At 35.2% G+C, this 17,773-nt stretch overlaps 1 protein-coding gene across 1 annotated transcript; it reads right to left on the reverse strand.

The window, feature by feature from the left end:
* Positions 1–1,141: 1,141 nt before the first annotated feature.
* Positions 1,142–16,822, reverse strand: LOC149966251 (uncharacterized). The gene is made up of 7 exons (XM_090181230.1): positions 16,659–16,822; positions 7,525–7,593; positions 5,356–5,412; positions 4,453–4,517; positions 3,197–3,325; positions 3,030–3,137; positions 1,142–1,246 (listed from the first exon to the last, which is right to left on the reverse strand). Exons 2-7 carry the CDS (start codon positions 7,589–7,591, stop codon positions 1,220–1,222), a joined length of 453 nt encoding a protein of 150 aa, XP_090037356.1. The 5' UTR covers positions 7,592–7,593; positions 16,659–16,822; the 3' UTR covers positions 1,142–1,219.
* Between the last annotated feature and the right edge of the window lie 951 nt (positions 16,823–17,773).

A 17,773-nucleotide genomic window follows, 5' to 3' on the forward strand; every position in this document is an offset into this window, starting at 1 on the left:
TTCGGGCTCATCCTTAAATTTATCGCAACGTTTGTCTCCCCAAATATCGCGCTCATTCTTGGAATCACTGTAACGTTTTTCTCCCTAAATGTTTCGGGCTCATCCTTAAATTTCTCGCAACGTTTGTCTCCCCAAATATCGCCCTCTTACTTGTAATCACTGTAACGTTTGTCTCCCTAAATATCACGCTCATACTTGGAATCACTGTAACGTTTGTCTCCCTACATATTTCGGGCTCATCCTTAAATTTATTGCAACGTTTGTCTCCCCAAAAATCGTGCTCATTCTTGAAATCACAGTAACGTTTGTCTCCCTAATTTTTCGGGCTCATCCTTAAATTTCTCGCAACGTTTGTCTCCCCAAATATCGCCCTCTTACTTGTAATCACTGTAACGTTTGTCTCCCTAAATATTTCGGGCTCATCCTTAAATTTCTCGCAACGTTTGTCTCCCCAAATATCTCGCTCATACTTGAAATCACTGTAACGTTTTTCTCCCTAAATATCTCGCTCATACTTCAAATCACTGTAACGTTTTTCTCCCCAAATATCGCCCTCTTACTTGTAATCACTGTAACATTTGTCTCCCTAAATATTTCGGGTTCATCCTTAAATTTATCGCAACGTTTGTCTCCCCAAATATCGCCCTCTTACTTGTAATAACTGTAACGTTTGTCTCCCTTAATATCACGCTCATACTTGGAATCACTGTAACGTTTGTTTCAATCACGGTAGCGTTTGTCTCCCCAAATATCTCGCTCATTCTTGAAATCACGGTAACGTTTGTTTCCATAAATATTTCGGGCTCATTCTGAAGTTTATCGTAACGTTTGTTTCCCCAAATATCGCGCTCATCCTTGAAATCACTGTAACGTGTGACCACAATTAGGTGAAGTTTGGTAATTAAGTGAAGTTTGGTAATTAAGTGCAGATTAATAGACGTAACGTTTCACCTAAAGTTAACTAAATGCATCCTAAAAATAAGAATTTTAGTAAATTTTGTGATCTTAAATATTTTTGATTTGAAAAATTACCCAATTTTTTATATAGTTTCCTCAAAACATAAATATAAATTAATATATAAATTTTTAAATGTGTTACTTCACTTAGGTATACTTGTTACAAGATTTTTAATAAAGCACATTTAAAAAATAATCGTAAATATTTATTTTCATTTATTTTGAAATTGTTTCTGCCTTCAATACATCGTTAATGTTAATTTTATCCTTTTATTGAACGTTTGCATTGCTGTAAAAACATAAAATAATTGTTTAATGTTGTAACATTTTTATTTAAATAATAATATCCTTATTCTTAGAAATTTTTATATATTTATTATAATATCATTAGTTCATTTCTATTCTCAAACATTGGTAATGCGGTCTTAGAAGTTGAAGTTCGATTAGTGGGGAGTAATCACTGTGTTTTCTACCTTCGTATCCCGTCACCCGTTTTCGCTGGGTGCCCCTTGCACACGATTGGAATCATGTCTCCGCGCCCGAACGTTAGTTTATCTGATTTTTCTTCAATTTATGGTAGTTCAGTTGGCTGTATTATAATGAGTGCGTAATACCATAAGTGTATAATATAACATAAGTGTGACATTTCGTATTCTTCACGTCCAAAAGTTTTACTGAGAGGTATTCACAAGACAGACTTCGTCACGCGTAGCCTTTGCTAGCGCCTCGCTAAGGGTAGATTTTCTTCTTGTGATGACGTCAATCCGTTACTAGCTTTCAGTTTAGTCGTTATTCTTGGCTAATACATACTTTGGTAATTGGTAAGTACTTTTTCTTTCCTTTGTTTAAATATTTCATGATTTAGTTATCAAATTTTGTGAGTGACTGACAAAAATTCAATATAGGGACTAATTTTATCCTATAAATATAGTTGAGTCTATAACAGAAGTCATATATATGTTTTTTATTGTTTAGACAATACTAAAGTAATGGGTTATTAAAAAATAATTGATAATGAAAAAGGTACGGGACATCAAATGCCTGATATTCATTCCAAATATGGTTATATGAAACGTGTTCAGCAAAGTGGTGCACTAATTAAAAAACTATCAAAAAATAAACACGAACGGGTTTTCGATTTAGTTGAACTAGGTTTTCATTATCTCATAGGGGCCCAGGGGCATGAAAATGGTTAAAATGCTTAGGGCAGCAAAAGGGGTAAATGCGCCCCTGTATACGCTGCAGGCTTTCGGGGCTTGGCGGTTGAATAGCGCGTATTGGAATCTATCTCCTTACATGCTTATAATTTTTCTTGAAACTTTTAGCCCAACAAGCTCGAACAACTATTTCAAAATACTGGTTGCTAAAACATGTATCGCGAGGGTAAATTTCCTTTTATCAAGTATTAAAAATGTCTTTCGTCGGGGATTTTCCCGGCTGTCCAACCATGGATTAAATAACCTTACAGGGATAGTTCTCTCTAACACATTTTATTGTACTACGAGTTGTAGATGTTTGTTTCAAACGAGGCTGCCAGATATTTTTGCCGTCCCCTCAATTTTACCCCCTTTACCGATATAAATACGGAATAAGATTTCTTGAGCAAATCAGCCATTGGAGTTTAAAGGGTTACAGGGAATCTGGCACGAGAGAGAAAGTCGAGTTTTTTTTGGCGGGTGGGAAAAGGGTGCCACGGAAATTCTCGCAGGGGAAAAGGGGGAGGGGAGCCTTATTGGGGTGGTTCGACTATGGGAAAAGAGTGCCACGGAAATTTTCGCATGAGAACCAGGGGGAGTGGGGGCTTTACTGGGGTGGTTCGACTATGGGAAAAGGGTGCCACGGAAATTCTCGCATTTGAAAAAGGGGGCGGGGGCCTTACTGGGGTGGTTCGACTATGGGGTAAAGGTGCCACGGATATTATCGCGGGCTTCTCAGCTAGTTTACAATAATACATCAAATAAATTTCAGTCGTAAGACCAGTAATCAGCTGTACAATTTCGCGGTTTTAATTCTAACTCTCTTATCTTAAAGAAGTATGAAATAATAAAATACAGCGTGAAATAAACTCTTACCAAAATGGTTTTAAACATAATCCAATACGGCGAACTGCTGTTTATATCATAATCGCTATCAAACGCTCTTTCTATTCTCGTATTAATAACACAAACAAGAAGTTCGTTCTATGAAAACAATGTCGTTATTTTAGTATGTCCAATTTCCCTGCTAATTTTAAACTTACTAGTTTCTTATCTTTGTGACTGTTAGCCCCGAGTGTTTTACATAAGCCTTTAAGGCCACCTTTTTTTTGCGATTTATTTTGCAAACGATATTTGGTCTTTATCGCGCATACACGTATCTGATTATCCAGCTGAATGAAAAAACCCAGACATTAATTAAGGAATAAAAAGACTATTTCAAATTTGCAATTTTCAAAAACTATCGTGAAATAAAAAGAGAAAAGCTGTTAGATTTTAAAATTGCTTATCTAAAACGGACGTTATAATCTTAAAAATAAAACTTTTAAAAACAGTAAGTTTACGTTAATTTACAGTTAAAATTAACTCTAACAGACGTACTTTTTTAAATTAAACTGTTTTAAATAATTGTGGCATTTCGAATGTTAAATAAAATCTAACTACTTCGGTAAACGCAGGACTGAATTATCCTTTAACGCAAACAACAAAATAAATATCCTTCGCTCGAAGTAAGGCTCAAGATTACATCTAAGTTAGGGTAATATCCAATGCAACACCTTAGGCCTAAGTCATTAAGCGACTTTTAATACCATTAATTCAGGTAGTCCAGTTATACATTTTGGGAGGGTGGTGGCAAGCCCTTCGTGCCAGGCAAGCCAACAGCTTTCTTAAATAACTATTACCATAAGTGGATCATTATCTCTAAGTAGACAAAACGCTTTGTTACCTATGACTAGAGTCTTTGTCGGGGTCGGTCTGGCAGCCCTTTATAACCACTCTATACTGTGTATCACCTCAACTTCACTCTGAATTTATACTGCCGAGTGTAACGTTTCTTACATCTCTTATGGCACATTTCACGTCTGAAACGTGTCTCGAGGGTCCGAGAGAGATAAATTTTGGGGGTTGGCTCATCGAATTTCTCCCCAAAAAAACCTGTACCATATAGGTCAGTTTAAGATCCAAGGGTAGAGTTTTGTTCAATAAACGCCCCTTTAGTTGCCGTCTTGACCACTCGGTGGCGCCTCCGCCGAAATACTTAAAAATATTTACTCTCTGGAGTTTGCTCTCTATACAAGCTCTGACGTCACGAAACCCAGACTAAGATACCCGACCGAGACCCGGAATTTGTATACTTAGAGAGAATGATCCACTTATGCTATTAACAGTCAGAAGATTGAGCGCAGACTTTTATAACCTGAAGAGAGACACGATTTCTGCTGTACCCTCTGCATTTTTTTTGCATTAGCGTCACTCGACCGGTCTGACGACCAGTATTTTTGCACACTCTGAAACTTACATCTGGAAGTTTAGATGAAACGCAATCTATGATCTGCTTAACTTTCTTCGGGCTTTTATCTTTCCCTAAAAACGAAACCAAATGTGAATAATCATGTCGATTCAAAGTTCAGTAAAATATTTCACGCCTTTTTCGTCAAGCAAATTATTTTATATCTTACGAATTAATTGAGAAAATACAACTTTTTCAACAGACATTTCCCGCTTTGAAAAAGTTCGTTCAGCTTGTTCGCGGACATTTCTGTCATCCTTCACGTTTTTCAAATAATAAGTCTGTCGCGAAAATTTTATTTCTATTTTATTTGTCAGGGTATTAATGCCAACAGAAGAATGGATTTTGATTAACTAATTCTTGTACTAGGAAGTTAGAATTAAAACTTGTCTATGGCAAGTGCGTAAAAGTGCCCGTATCATTTTGAGTATAATAGTGAAAGGTTCGTTACAATCGGTCAACCGGCTATAAAGTTAAAAATCTGTTAATGACTTTATTTGCCCATTAAATTTGACGATATTGGCAAAAGGAACGATTTCATTTAATAATTTGATTTATTGATTCTTTCATTAGAATATAACTACTATGGGAGATGGTCTTTAAAATTAATTGTTTGATTTCATTTTCATAAACAATTATATGAAACATAAATCAAATAATTAAATTTCTAACTTTTGATATCAAGTGTTAGATTAAATGTAGAATATGCATTCCATTATTTTGTAAGCAGTAATGAACCCTTTTTTCAATTCTCGTCTTACCGCTGTTAATTGCTGGATTGATATTTTACAATTCAGATCCTTTAGGTCCGCGATTAGTGTTCGGTAATCGACTGATATGACACCGCGATAAAGACACATTCGATGAAATTAGGGGAACGAGTTGGATCCGAGAAAATGGTATTAAACTTACCACAATTTGCTTCATAGATACCCTCTAAAAATAAACGTGCGGCTGCATTTATAGAAGCTGACGGTAAATACAAATTAATAAATAAATTACTCATGTGTTTTTAAGAAAGATGTAACGTACATGCATATGCATATCCCATACACACCCCCACTAATAATAGGCCTCTCTATGAAATAAGCTACGCTAACTGAACTGGTTTTTAATTAGCTCATTAATCACGAAATACGTAGAAATTCAATTCAGTTTATGCTTAAAAACAGGGTGCCTCGTCGAATTCATTCTCGTGTCGAGGGCTTTTCGTAGTAAAACGTCATCGATACGTCACCCGTGACGCAGCAGCAACATCAAAACAAGAAGCCCAGCGTTACTTTATAGAAAGGCCTATTGAATAATGTTTATATAATATAAATAAATATAATAATTGCAATATTTTTTACGAACTCGACTTGACAACTGAGCCCACCAAGAGGCACGTCCCTCTGCTTTGTAGCGAGTTAATTAACATTTTGCGGTGGCCCCGATCTGCTCATGGCGAGGAAAAGTTATTTCGAACTCAGAACGAATATACGATAAATATAGATGTTTAACTTCACACTATTTAATTTTTCATGGTTTTCCACTTTGGTTCTAATAAATTTTCACTCCATATATACATGATGTGGCTAGACGCTCAAATTCTATCGTTTTGTAACATTTCGTGGCCGTGTGCAGCAGGGCCGCCTTAAGGCATGCTGGGCTAAGTGGGCTACAGCCCAGGGCCTCCAGCCAGATGGGGGGCCCCGGAAAGGCCATCCATACCGCCTCTACTCCAGGGATAAGGGATTAGTTAACTAAATATTATGTATACTCATTTAATATTATGTATCTTTTAGTTACGTCTAAAGTAATTGGACTCATCGCTACATCGCGCATCATACGGTACCAACAATTTCAATAACCTAACAGCGAGTCACTGTCAGTAAAATCTTATTTTCAGTAGGACTATGTTATACTTTTGAAATTAAAAGCTTTGGTTTGATTATTGTGTAGTTGAATTTAGACAACGGACATTCAAAGGCTGACCGTTGGGGATCACAAAGGTCTTATGAAATAATTTAGCCCATGGCCCCAAAAGGTCTTAAGACGGCCCTGCGTATGCACCAACAAACTGACTATAATTTTGAAGAAAAGAAACCCCAAACAGTTGATTTGTTGAAAACTGTGCAACTACATTTGATTTGAATTGGAAAGGTTTTTTGGTATATATATAATTGAGTTTCAATTGTTCCGTGATAAGGATTAAATGAAATTAGTATATTGCAAGTAAAGTAACTGGTAAATTAAATCTGTTATTGGTACATTCACTTCGCAGAAGCAAATTGGAAAGCAAAGATGTCTTCCATTAAATTTATTTAATTAAAATAATTAAATAAAATAATTAAATTAAATTAATAAGATAATTAATTTAAATAATTAATTTATTTATGTATTTAAATAATTAAATAAAATAAAATTAAATAATTAAATTAATTAGATAATTAATTTAAATAATTAATTTAGTTAATTAATTTATTTATTTAAATAATTAAATAATTTAATTAATTCAAATTATTTATTAATTTAATTTAATTAATTCAAATTATTTATTAATTTAATTTAATTAATTCAAATTATTATTTTTTTTAATTAATTAAATTAATTAATTAAATTAATTAAATTAATTAAATTAATTAATTAAATAAATAATGATTTAAAGACAAACGGTACTGATGATGGGGAAAAAATTGTAAATCATTTAACTAAAATTAAAAATCATCTTAAAAGTTAATAAAATGCATTTTAGTCAGTTTAATCACAATTTAATAACGCTTGGTCAAACCATCAAAATATTGGATTTCCGCTACGGTTTTCTTTAGATCCCTTAACCTATGCGCGCACCTTTCATCATTGGTATTTGAATAGGCAAAAATACACTTGAAATTTCTGCGAAGACGCGACGCTTCGCTACTGCTTTGGTCAATGCATTGTGGAAGTCAAGGTTCGCTTCTGCAATGGAGTGACCTATGCGACACCATCTAAAATATTCTGAATTCCACCAACAAATTGGCTTTGACTTAAGTCGTAGTGGCGCAGATCAGCGTTGAAGCGCCTCGTTAATTTTGCCTGTGATTAACGAAATTAGTTACTTACTTAAATCATCACAATCAACAAGATTTACGGCCAGGAGGGCTCCCAATAGCATGACGAATTTCACCATTTCTACACAGAAAAAACAACGTTTAGCTTTTAAACATTTGAATTGCAATTTAACGCGTTATAAATGTAAATGGTTACTTTTGCCGTTGATTCACTAAACACCAAAGTGTTTAAATCTAAAATGGCTAAACAACTAAACACGAGGAGCAAGCGAAAAACTAAAAAAACGCGTTAAAAACCTAGGCGTTTAAAAAAAATCAACATAAACCTAAACATCTGTGTTTTAAAGTGTTCAAAATGGTTCCTCTGTGATATAGATTTGAAACGGCTTCTGTTATAAAAGCCAATTTTTCCGCTAATAACGCGGTAGATCCGACTGCGCCGATGTAACCGTTTATTTTGCTTCTTTCCTATTCTAATGTTCCTCACATATTTAGTTATAATTCGTAAACGAGTTATCCTACGGATTTGCGGTCGGTGAAATTCGGCACTAAACAATACGTAACATCCGAAAGTATGGTTGGTCTTGTCCAATATTTAGTGAAATTTCGAAAAAACCACGTTTTTGAGTGTACTTTTGGTCATAACTCGGAAACTATTAGTCCTAGCGACCCGCGTTAACACATACTACAGAACGATAACCAACTCGACCAGAGTTCTAAATTTAAAAGATTTTTTTCATATTAGAGAAAAACAACCACGTAATTCAGTACAAATTACTCGGAAACAGTTCATCGTACAAACCTCAGTCGCTCGATGACTTAGGCCTAAGGTGGTACCTTGGGTATTAGCTTAGCTGATTATTATTATTGTTATTACCTGTGGTTGGTCTCATTCGACACAGCGTGAAAATTATCATCGGGCTCAACACCAAACGCGGTCCAATACGTTGAAAGCAAATTTGGGGCCATCTGCCCCCTTTTGCCTCCTTTTCACCACCCCCCAAAAACTATGTTCTTCACCCCGCATCGGTGCGGACTCATCATCCTTAAAGTAGGCCAAATTGCAAGTTGGGACGAATTTTGCCGTTGAGCTACCCTCTAGGCAGTGTTGGGCATTTTCGTCAAAGAGCCGCTCACGCTCACGTCTTATTGAGCGGTAAAATTTTCGCTCCTCTCTTTCAGCTCTTTTTTGAGCGGTATAATTTTCGCTCCTCTCTTTCAGCTCCTTCTGCGTTGCGTTGGCAAGTTGTCTCCCCACCGGTTTAAGGGGTTTTCCTAGAGCTCTTCGGTTCCCCTTCCATAAAAACTTGTTGAGGTTAACGGCAATAGTTAGTGTAGGGAGCTGTTGGTTAGCGTGGCTTGCAGGGCTTGCCACCACCGTCCTAGGTATTGTAACCCTGCCACCTGAATTAAAGGCTTTAAAAGTCGCTCGATGACTTAGGCCTTAGAGGTCTCGCGGCCCCGGGCGAAAAGCATGGGCGAAACTGAGTGTAGCGGCCTTCCGGTATATACATCCCTATGGTAAATTTTTAGCGGCCCTGGGCGACCGCCCGGCTCGCCCCTCCCCTAAGCACGGCCCTGATTATTATTATTGTTTATATATGTTTTATAAATGATTTGTAATTTCTGACAATACATTACTTTCCTGTATATCATTCCAATGCCTTAAATTAGTAAATCTCACTAGATTATCATCGCTGTCATGTGTTTTAAATAGTTTAATTAACTTCAATATCCCAATGGCCAAGGTCTTAGCCAAGGAATAAAATCAACATATCTGAAAAACTAATTCCTTCATCATCACAAGGTGCTCTTTTTTAATATTCCCTACATTTACAAAATATAATTAATGGGTGTGGCTCTGATGTCTGCCTGGCTCCAGATTATTATAGTTACTAGCAGACTTGGAAACAGCGGTAGTGCTGGGGCCAATGGCCCTTAAAAAAAATCAGGGGGTCCTTAAAATAAATCAATTGAACGGGGGTAGCGGGTCACCAGGGCCCCCAAATTAAATTAAAAAATATTTTTTAGGCTGCTTCTGAAACGCTGTCTTCCTACCCTATATGAGAGCGAAATCTAGCGTTACAAACTTTACTACTTAAGCCCAGTTCACATTATACAATTAATTGGGCCACTTAATTGTATAAAACTAATTGTAAGCAAGAACATTGTACAGTGTGAACAGAAAAAGTGGTGACATATAGTGTAAACCGAAAAATTGGGGACAATTCTTAAAATTATTTGGCTCACATTATACAATTTTCTTACTTGCAATTAGTTGGATACAAGTAAGTGGCCAATAGGCGTTTAAATAAAAGATCATCCATCGCCGATTATAGAGTTTGTGCTGCTGCAACTGGACATATAACTGGTTTGTCTATGGTTTATCTTTATACTGCCAAAGCTGAGAATTTTCTATGCATGGATCTGGTAGCATTTTTCAACAGGGGGGCAAGACAGTCAGAGAGGGGTTTATTTAACCGCCTATTAACTGTATAGTGTGAACTGAGTTTTAGAATGTAAAAAGCAAACGTTTTCAAGTCAATAAATGTTTACGTAAGTGACGGAACCAATAATCCTCCTTGGTTCCGCTACTATCGCGGGAGATAGGTGACGTCATTCTCTCTGGTGACATTAAATTCTTGGCAGAACCACTCTTTGAGCTCTGATTGGCTGAGATAAGGCTATCGTCTGCCACGGCGTTTGGTCCATTTGCCAGTTACATGGCAGCATTCTAGGTACCTATGAGATTTCTATGGTCACACCATTAGCTATGGTTGCCATGCTGGCAGGCTTTATTTCAATTGTGAAAAACATTGGTTTCGTATTATCTACCAAGTCTCTTTATATCAGCTCAGTAATCTTTGTGATAGATTCTAAATCCGCTTTGACCAAACTAGTAATGTGTAATATCTCGTGGGTAAATAATTTCAAAAATTATTAACTAACAGTACTACTCAATTGTAAGGAAGAAAATTGTATAGTGTGAACAGAAAAAGTGGGAACAATTGTTACAATTTTCTTGCTTGTTGGATACAGTTTAGTGGCCCAAATAATTGTATAATGTGAACTGGGCTTCATTCTCGTTCTCAGTTTTATTTTTTCTGAGCTAACAACCAATCCCCCCAACGGATGGTTGTCCCAACCCAATTAATTATATAGTGTGAACTGGACTTTAGTTACGTTTAATATAATTTGAAGACCTGGCAACGCTGTTCCTTGGAAATATTCGCATAGTCGCGTTATTTATGCTTGACTTCCATTTCAAGACGATTCCGAGCTGCTCACGTTTTTCTTTGAAAGTAAGTCTACGTGAGAGATGATTTTATTTCTGATTAACAATTACTTGCAAAATAGAAGAGTTGCTTCTTCTTGTATATTAATGTAATTCCAAATATCTGCGTAACGAAAATATAGGCCTAAGTTAAGCTTGGATGTAGTATTGTACTATTTTCATGAATACCTGTGCTAGTCTGCCTAATGAAATCTATGGCCAAACGATTATTAAATAAAAACTTAACCATTTAAGTTCAAATTATTAATTCGATCAAAAAATTAATATTAAATTCAACAATGTTATTACAATTTCATGAAGACATTAATTATAAATGCTGGAGGTAAAGTTAACTAACGAAGAGGTTAAAAGTAGGAAGTGGTTAGTCTAGAAATTAAGCTTAGAATATAATTATTGGCAAATTAATATTATTGAAGTGAAGTCGAACTCATGAATGTCATGCAATGTGGCTTAGACAAGAAGCGATCTCCACTACGATAAAATTCTTATTAACTTGACTCCCTGACTCCTATTGTCGAAAAACATGGTGGTAATAAATAAAGTCAGTGCCATTGCGGTTCGATCTGCCCTGGCTTTTTTTCGTGAGGCAATTTCATTTTCACCGTATTTTGGGTTGGTACATTACCGTTCTTAAAGCGCATGGGCGAAACTGAGTGTAGAGGCCGTCCGGTACAAACATCCCTATGGTAAAATTTTAGAGGCCCTGGGAGACGGTGCTGCTCGCCCCCCCCCCTTAAGCACGGCCCTGTATGTTGGTATTATAACTGCCGGCCAAATTAAATGTTAGCCCAGGGTGCCAAAACCTCTATTTACGTCACAGAATGAAATCGTATACTTGGCGCTACGAACCTATAGTGTTATATGTAAACACGCAAATTTATCATCTAAATGATTCTTGGGCATCTTTCGTTCTAGACACACAACTTACTAAATATTGTCCACGCAGTTCATAAGCTTCATTATGAACTCTACTTCACTTCACTTCAGTTTGGTTGGGTCAAATATTAAAGAAAAACAAAAATACAGTTTTAGGAAAGAACATAGCTGAACGGGCTCGTCTCACACCAGAGCCCGAGCTCGATTTGAAGCTGAGCTCAGCCTATATTATGAGAATAATACGAGCCCGAGAAGAGACCATAACGTTGGGGTCATTTAATTTGAGCCCGAGATGAGACCTTTATATTATAGCGTATTTTTGTGTACTCGAACTGAAACTATTTTAATAAAGCGTATATTTGTGAGCTCGAGATGAGACCATAGAAATCTCATAGATAACTAGAATGCTGCCGTGTAACTGGCAAATGGACCAAACGCCGTGGCAGACGATAGCCAGATCTCAGCCAATCAGAGCTCAAAGAGTGGTTCTGCCAAGAATTTATTGTCACCAGAGAGAATGACGTCACCTATCTCCCGCTATAGTAGCGGAACCAAGGAGGATTATTATCCTCCTTGGCGGAACCACTCTACGGACTCTCATTGGCTGAAGGTTCAAAACGAACTGGCGACAAGCTCGGCCGTAGGACGCAGGCGGCAGCATTCTAGTTACCTAAGAGATATCTATGGATGAGACCATTAAAATATAGTAAATTGCAGTGAGCCTTAGCGGAGTCCAATATAATATAATTTACTACTACGAGTCCGAGCTGAGACCATATTTTTGTAACGAGCCAGATATGAGGCCTTTTTATTTTTAAGAAACGGTTGTGTCCGTTTTGCACGATTAAATTTCCCTTGGCCACTGGGGAGCGCTGCGGTGCAGAGCAAGACTACGTACTTAATGATCGGTCCCCGAAATCGTCATTTGTTAAAACCACCAAATATTTAAAATTTGTGGAAGAACATCATATTGACATAAAATGTTTGATAATCAATAAAAAAAATTTTGCAAATAAAAATTTCTTTAGAATCAATTTTTTCTTTGAATAATCCGAAACGTCTCAAGAACTCGATCCGTTTGGAATTATAATGTTGCGGGAACTCGCCGCGTTTGAATCTTAAACGTTTCAAGAACTCGACGCGTTTGAATCTTACACGTTTCAAGAACTCGAAGCGTTTGAATCTTACACGTTTCAAGAACTCGACGTGTTTGAATCTTACACGTTTCAAGAACTCGACGCGTTTGAATCTTAAACGTTTCAAGAACTCGACGCGTTTGAATCTTACACGTTTCAAGAACTCGACGCGTTTGAATCTTAAACGTTTCAAGAACTCGAAGCGTTTGAATCTTAAACGTTTCAAGAACTCGAAGCGTTTGAATCTTAAACGTTTCAAGAACTCGAAGCGTTTGAATCTTAAACGTTTCAAGAACTCGACGCGTTTGAATCTTAAACGTTTCAAGAACTCCAAGCGTTTGAATCTTACATGTTTCAAGAACTCGACGTGTTTGAATCTTACACGTTTCAAGAACTCGATACGTTTGGAATTCTAATGTTGCGGGAACTCGCCGCGTTTGAATCTTAAACGTTTCAAGAAGTCGACGCGTTTGAATCTTACACGTTTCAAGAATTTGACGCGTTTGAATCTTAAACGTTTCAAGAACTTGACGCTTTTGAATCTTACACGTTTCAAGAACTTGACGCTTTTGAATCTTACACGTTTCAAGAACTCGACGTGTTTGAATCTTACACGTTTCAAGAACTCGACGCGTTTGAATCTTAAACGTTTCAAGAACTCGACGCGTTTGAATCTTACACGTTTCAAGAACTCGACGAGTTTGAATCTTAAACGTTTCAAGAACTCGAAGCGTTTGAATCTTAAACGTTTCAAGAACTCGAAGCGTTTGAATCTTAAACGTTTCAAGAACTCGAAGCGTTTGAATCTTACACGTTCCAAGAACTCGACGTGTTTGAATCTTACACGTTTCAAGAACTCGTCGCGTTTGAATCTTACACGTTTCAAGAACTCGACGCGTTTGAATCTTACACGTTTCAAGAACTCGACGCGTTTGAATCTTACACGTTTCAAGAACTCGACGCGTTTGAATCTTACACGTTTCAAGAACTCGACGCGTTTGAATCTTACACGTTTCAAGAACTCGACGCGTTTGAATCTTAAACGTTTCAAGAACTCGAAGCGTTTGAATCTTAAACGTTTCAAGAACTCGCCGCGTTTGAATCTTACACGTTTCAAGAACTCGACGCGTTTGAATCTTACACGTTTCAAGAACTCGACGCGTTTGAATCTTACACGTTTCAAGAACTCGACGCGTTTGAATCTTACACGTTTCAAGAACTCGACGCGTTTGAATCTTAAACGTTTCAAGAACTCGAAGCGTTTGATACATAAACGTTTCCAGATTTCGACGCGTTTGAAACTTAAACGTTTCCAAAACTCTATGCGTTAGGTTAACTCGACACGTTTTAAACTTTAACTTTTCGAGAAATCTACGAGTTGCAAAATTAAACGTTTCGTCAAATAGACGAGTTTACATTTTAAGCACTGCAAGACCTCAACACGTATAAACAATCATTTCTAGAACTGAACATGCTTTGAACGAAAACGTTTTGTAATTCGACGCGCAAAAAGACTTAACGTTTCTTCTACTCAACGCGTATCGGTATAGTATATGTCTGTGAGAGCGTTGCATTTTCCCGTTTAGAAAAACGTCTAGAATTTAAACATTGTTTTTTCTGTGTATGCGAAGGAAGCTGTTTCGATACAAGATAAAATATGGAAAGAATTTCATAAACAACGAACTTAAAGCGCAAATTATCCTCTCTAACACCGTTCGCTGTTTCCAAACCAAAAAATACATCATATAATTTTTCCCTTTAGTTTACGTTATCACCACGGTTTCAATATAAAATTAAAATTTTCCCTTAAGTTTATGTTATCGGTTTTACTTTAATCATAAAATTTTCCCTTTAGTTTACGTTATCGCCTCGGTTTTAATATAATAATAAAATTTCCCCCTTATAGTTAACGTTATCGGTTTTACTTTAATCATAAAATTTTCCCTTTAGTTTAGGTTATCGCCTTGGTTTTAATATAATAATAAAATTTCCCGCTTATAGTTAACGTTATCGGTTTTACTTTAATCATAAACTTTTCCCTTTAGTTTACGTTATCGCCTCGGTTTTAATATAATAATAAAATTTCCCCCTTATAGTTAACGTTATCGGTTTTACTTTAATCATAAAATTTTCCCTTTAGTTTACGTTATCGCCTCGGTTTTAATATAATAATAAAATTTCCCCCTTATAGTTAACGTTATCGGTTTTACTTTAATCATAAAATTTTCCCTTTAGTTTACGTTATCGCCTCGGTTTTAATATAATAATAAAATTTCCCCCTTATAGTTAACGTTATCGGTTTTACTTTAATCATAAAATTTTCCCTTTAGTTTACGTTATCGCCTCGGTTTTAATATAATAATAGAATTTCCCCCTTATAGTTAACGTTATCGGTTTCTCTTTAATCATAAAATGTTCCCTTTAGTTTACGTTATCGCCTCGGTTTCAATATAATAATAAAATTTCCCCCTTATAGTTAACGTTATCGGTTTTACTTTAATCATAAAATTTTCCCTTTAGTTTACGTTATCGCCTCGGTTTTAATATAGTAATAAAATTTCCCCCTTATAGTTAACGTTATCGGTTTTACTTTAATCATAAAATTTTCCCTTTAGTTTACGTTATCGGTTTTACTTTAATCATAAAATTTTCCCTTTAGTTTACGTTATCGCCTCGGTTTTAATATAATAATAAAATTTCCCCCTTATAGTTAACGTATCGGTTTCTCTTTAATCATAAAATGTTCCCTTTAGTTTACGTTATCGGTTTCAATTTAATAATAAAATTTTCCCTTTAATTTACGTTATCGCCTCGGTTTCAATATAATAATAAAATTTCCCCCTTATAGTCAACGTTATCGGTTTCTCTTTAATCATAAAATATCCCCTTTAGTTTACGTTATCGGTTTCAATATAATAATAAAATTTTCCCTTTAGTTTACGTTATCGCCTCGGTTTCAATATAATAATAAAATTTTCCCCTTATAGTCAACGTTATCGGTTTCTCTTTAATCATAAAATGTTCCCTTTAGTTTACGTTATCGCCTCGGTTTCAATATAATAATAAAATTTCCCCCTTATAGTTAACGTTATCGGTTTTACTTTAATCATAAAATTTTCCCTTTAGTTTACGTTATCGCCTCGGTTTTAATATAGTAATAAAATTTCCCTATTATAGTTAACGTTATCGGTTTTACTTTAATCATAAAATTTTCCCTTTAGTTTACGTTATCGCCTCGGTTTTAATATAATAATAAAATTTCCCCCTTATAGTTAACGTATCGGTTTCTCTTTAATCATAAAATGTTCCCTTTAGTTTACGTTATCGGTTTCAATTTAATAATAAAATTTTCCCTTTAATTTACGTTATCGCCTCGGTTTCAATATAATAATAAAATTTCCCCCTTATAGTCAACGTTATCGGTTTCTCTTTAATCATAAAATATCCCCTTTAGTTTACGTTATCGGTTTCAATATAATAATAAAATTTTCCCTTTAGTTTACGTTATCGCCTCGGTTTCAATATAATAATAAAATTTTCCCCTTATAGTCAACGTTATCGGTTTCTCTTTAATCATAAAATGTTCCCTTTAGTTTACGTTATCGGTTTCAATATAATAATAAAATTTTCCCTTTAGTTTACGTTATCGGTTTCACTTTTATCATAAAATTTTCCCTTTAGTTTACGTTATCGCCTCGGTTTCAATATAATAATAAAATTTTCCCCTTATAGTTAACGTTATCAGTTTCTCTTTAATCATAAAATGTTCCCTTTAGTTTACGTTATCGGTTTCAAAATAATAAAAATTTATTTACCACCAAGGGCTAAGAAAATATTTACTTCAACCGATACTCTCAGAATTGAAATCCATAAACTCACTTATTAATAGTTTTCTGATATCTGTTATTTCTTTATTTAGTTGTTTAACTTCAAAAGGCTTACAACAATATTTTGAGCGGAAGAAACTAAATAGGCAAGAATCACGATGATCAGTACCGCAGTTAGTGAAGTCCCAGATTTGAACTCGTCTAATATAACTACTCAGTCATCTAAACAACTCGTGACAGGTACATATGGAAAAGAATACGCGTTATTTCTTATATTGCCATCACTTAATAAGTAAATTTATACCAAAGAAAAAAGTCGTACATTTCTATTCAATAAGTTGTAAATTGTGAATTCAATCGAAAGAAGTAAATTACAAATAGTGTTTAAATAAAATCGAATTTGTAAAACAATTCAAAATATTGCTTTTTTTTAAAGATTAATATACTACATTTGAATTAACAAACGGTTAATAAAGTTCTAGTGTATGAGTAGTAAATTGTGAATTTAAATCATTTAAAATATATTACATTTAATAAACAAGTTGGCAAGCCAAAATATACCTCTCCTCGGAAGAATGGTCCCTAGTGGTATTAATTTATCGAGACGACCCTTAAAGATATCTCCGCAATTCAGAGTTATTTACTAAAAACGTATTCTCGGTTCAATCCCGCCCGGTATAAAATTTTAATTTGAATAATTGAGAAGAGTTTGATTTATTCAGAATATTATAAATTAAGTAGTTACAACAACGAGTTAGACTTACTAAAACAATGCACAATTGAATTCAACCCTTTTTACAGTACATGTTTATCAGTTGAATACGAAGCAAATTTTAATGAAAGAAATATCTACAGATGTTATTGGTTTTTTCTCGCTTACGAAATACTTGCCGCATCTTTAACGCTCATTATATTTCAACACTCGTAGACTTTCAGTTGACGTTGTGACACATACCACATGAAAAAGACCAATACCATCCAATTTCCAATATCATATAATGACTGCGTTAGAAATCGTAGATATCCAAATATCCACACCAAATATATTTACAAGAAGCAAAAACCTTACCATCAACAAAGCACAGAGAGCCAATTTACTAACCGACAGCTCTTAAAGCAATAAACGTTAAATTATCGACTTTGCATTAACACAACTATATATAGGTC

The sequence above is a fragment of the Leiobunum rupestre genome, chromosome 1 (assembly GCF_980474605.1).
Source record: "Leiobunum rupestre chromosome 1, qqLeiRupe1.1.hap1, whole genome shotgun sequence".
Classification (NCBI taxonomy): domain Eukaryota; kingdom Metazoa; phylum Arthropoda; class Arachnida; order Opiliones; family Sclerosomatidae; genus Leiobunum; species Leiobunum rupestre.